General features: G+C 48.2%; 1 protein-coding gene across 1 annotated transcript; it reads left to right on the top strand.

Annotated features, from left to right (window-relative positions):
- The first annotated feature begins 984 nt into the window (after positions 1–984).
- Positions 985–2,715, top strand: PURA (purine rich element binding protein A). Its single transcript, XM_072145776.1, has one exon. It carries the CDS (start codon positions 1,128–1,130, stop codon positions 1,971–1,973), a length of 846 nt encoding a protein of 281 aa, XP_072001877.1. The 5' UTR covers positions 985–1,127; the 3' UTR covers positions 1,974–2,715.
- Positions 2,716–2,915: the final 200 nt, after the last annotated feature.

The raw sequence follows: 2,915 nt of genomic DNA, 5'->3' as shown, positions 1-2,915 counted from the left end.
TTCTAAGGGGCACGGAAGCCACGCACAGGGAGCTTCCGGTCCGCGTTGTGGACGGCTCCTCCCATCCGTCCCTATCGCTCAGCGTTGTAAGCGCTGGGAGATGGTGCGCATGGGAGCATCCGGCCGGCCGGAAGCTCCCTGTGCGCCGGTGTAATGAAACCGGCGCACAGAGAAGACGGGCCGCGGCGCGGGACATCGGCAGCACCGGAGGAGGCAAGTACATGTTTATTATGTTTAAATAGCCCTCCCCAGCCCGGCCATAAAAAAATTTTTAAACCCGGATAACCCCTTTAACTACGAGCGCCGCTAACTCTTCAAGTGTTGCTATATGTTGGTTGTGGAGTTGAGGACCTGACTGCGTGCACCACTGTTTGGAGGCTATTAAGGGTGATTGGGTGAGAGAACCAGTTACTTTTTTTTTTTTTTAAGTTTAGAAATGGTAATATTCTGGGGGATTCACCTCTGGATCTACTTCAGTAAGTAGATTCCAGGCAGTAGATTTCCTTTAGGCCTACATTGTGTGCTTGTTGTATTGTGGGTGGATTCCCACGTGGCGTTTTTTTTAACCAATCTAAGATGCAAGTGGGCGAGGGTTTGTCAAAAACGCATATGTTTCCCATGAAATGCATGCGTTATATTGAAAACGCACAGGATTTTTGGGCAAACCCCCTCCCACTTGCGCCTTGGATGCATTTAAAAACGCCACGTGGGAATCTGCCCTGACGCACGTTAGGTCAGTTCCAGGTTCTGAGTGTTCGGCCAAGCATACAATGTGAGTTAGTCTTGTCAGATTTGATAGGGTGATGGCCATGGATTGCATTATCTTAGATGATTCTGCTGGTTGGGTTAATATATGGTATGTTTTCAAGGGAATGCACTGAAGATACTTGTATATGAATCTACTACACGACATGACAGAGGGCTACCAGGCAGCAGCGGCCGCTGTGATGTTACAGAGGAGAGCAGTGCGGGTCACGGGGTCTGAACAGCAGCTTAGCAACAACTTCACGAAAAGTTGAGCGCCCCCCTCCGCCGCATCATCAGCATCAGGAGAGATCGCAGTTCTCGCGAGATCAGCGCGCGGTCTGTGGGAGTTGCAGGGAGAGGGGAAGAAGGCAGGCGGCATCATGGCGGATAGAGACAGTGGAAGCGAGCAAGGAGGAGCGGCTATGAGTTCCGGTGGCAGCTCTTTGCACCCTGCCTCAGGAATCGGGGGCTCAGCTCTGCAGCACGAAACGCAGGAGCTGGCCTCAAAGCGGGTGGACATTCAGAACAAACGCTTCTACTTGGACGTTAAGCAGAACGCTAAGGGCCGCTTCCTAAAGATCGCGGAGGTCGGGGCTGGAGGCAATAAGAGCCGGCTGACCCTGTCCATGTCCGTGGCGGTGGAGTTCCGAGACTACCTGGGGGATTTTATCGAGCACTACGCGCAACTAGGACCCAGCAACCCTGACATGGCGCAGGACGAGCCGCGGCGAGCGCTCAAGAGCGAGTTCTTAGTCCGGGAGAACCGAAAGTACTACATGGACCTAAAGGAGAACCAGAGAGGCCGCTTCCTGAGGATCCGCCAGACGGTGAACCGCGGCCCGGGCCTGGGTTCCACACAGGGTCAGACCATCGCTCTGCCAGCGCAAGGACTGATCGAGTTCCGCGATGCTCTGGCGAAGCTTATCGACGATTACGGAGTGGAGGAGGAGCCCGCTGAATTACCCGAGGGCACTTCCTTGACTGTGGACAACAAGCGCTTTTTCTTCGATGTGGGCTCCAATAAGTACGGGGTGTTCATGCGGGTGAGCGAGGTGAAACCCACCTACCGCAACTCCATCACCGTCCCGTACAAAGTGTGGGCCAAATTCGGGCATACTTTCTGCAAATACGCCGAGGAGATGAAGAAGATCCAGGAGAAGCAGAGGGAAAAGCGGGCCTCCGAGCACCAGCAGCAGCAGGAGGAGGCCCACGGCGACGACGATTGATAAACGTCTCATGCCATCCCTTAAAGAAAAAAAAATATTACATTTAAAAAAAAAATTAAAATAAATAAAAAATTCTAACGAAAACTGTTAATAACTCCTCGGGAGCACCGCCCACCAACCTCCACAGACTGACAGATCGTGACTTGTCACTCCCATCGCTGGATGTCGTCCACTTCCCCACCGTATAAACAGTAAGCAGCTGCTAAACAGAGTAATAACATTATATATTGAACTGTGTTTCCTACTTGATGATGATGATGATGAGACTATAAAAGGATTGAGTGTTGATTTCCCTGATTAACCCAGAACTTTTCTACACCTGCTATGATGAGGATGATGATGAGCTCTATGACAGACACAGGTCCTATCATGTCGCTAACATTTGACTTTAGCACAAAGAGATATTTTAGAAGACGTCAAAGAGAATTTTTAGTTGTGGTTTTTTTTTTTTCTTTTTGTTTCCTCATTTTTGTTACCAAATTTTCCAGGCTAAGCTGGAGGGTCGTTACTGACTGCCTTCTCCTCTAGGGCCGTGTACATACGAGGGCTATAGGCATGCTGTGTGTCCGAGATTTGTCTCCATGTTATGCCGAGGTTTGTAGAGTATCAAGGTACATAGGTTATTCAATAAAAGTGCTCTCTTTTCTACAATATGCATTGCATCTGGACCTAGAGCATAAATGGTCAGTGACGATTATGTGAACATGAAACAAATGATTAAACGAGAACATTTTAAATGAAATTTTGTTAATTTGTGATTTTTGCCAGGTTAACGGATATAATTTATTTCCCATATAACGCTTGTTCCTCTTACTAAATGTCTGCCATGTATATATATAGATCTCTCTGTATTTATAGACTAAAGGTTTATGTATAGATGCTGAACAGTATGTTTTGTATTACACATGGAAAAAAAAAATCTAATTATATCGTTGATGACTT

This window comes from Engystomops pustulosus, chromosome 4 (genome assembly GCF_040894005.1).
Source record: "Engystomops pustulosus chromosome 4, aEngPut4.maternal, whole genome shotgun sequence".
NCBI classification, from domain to species: Eukaryota; Metazoa; Chordata; class Amphibia; order Anura; family Leptodactylidae; genus Engystomops; species Engystomops pustulosus.
This window is presented reverse-complemented; position numbering and strand designations above follow the sequence as displayed.

Coding starts and splice junctions, on each gene's coding strand:
- PURA (XM_072145776.1), top strand. CDS start 1,128: ATGGCGGATAGAGACAGTGGAAGCGAGCAAGGAGGAGCGGCTATGAGT.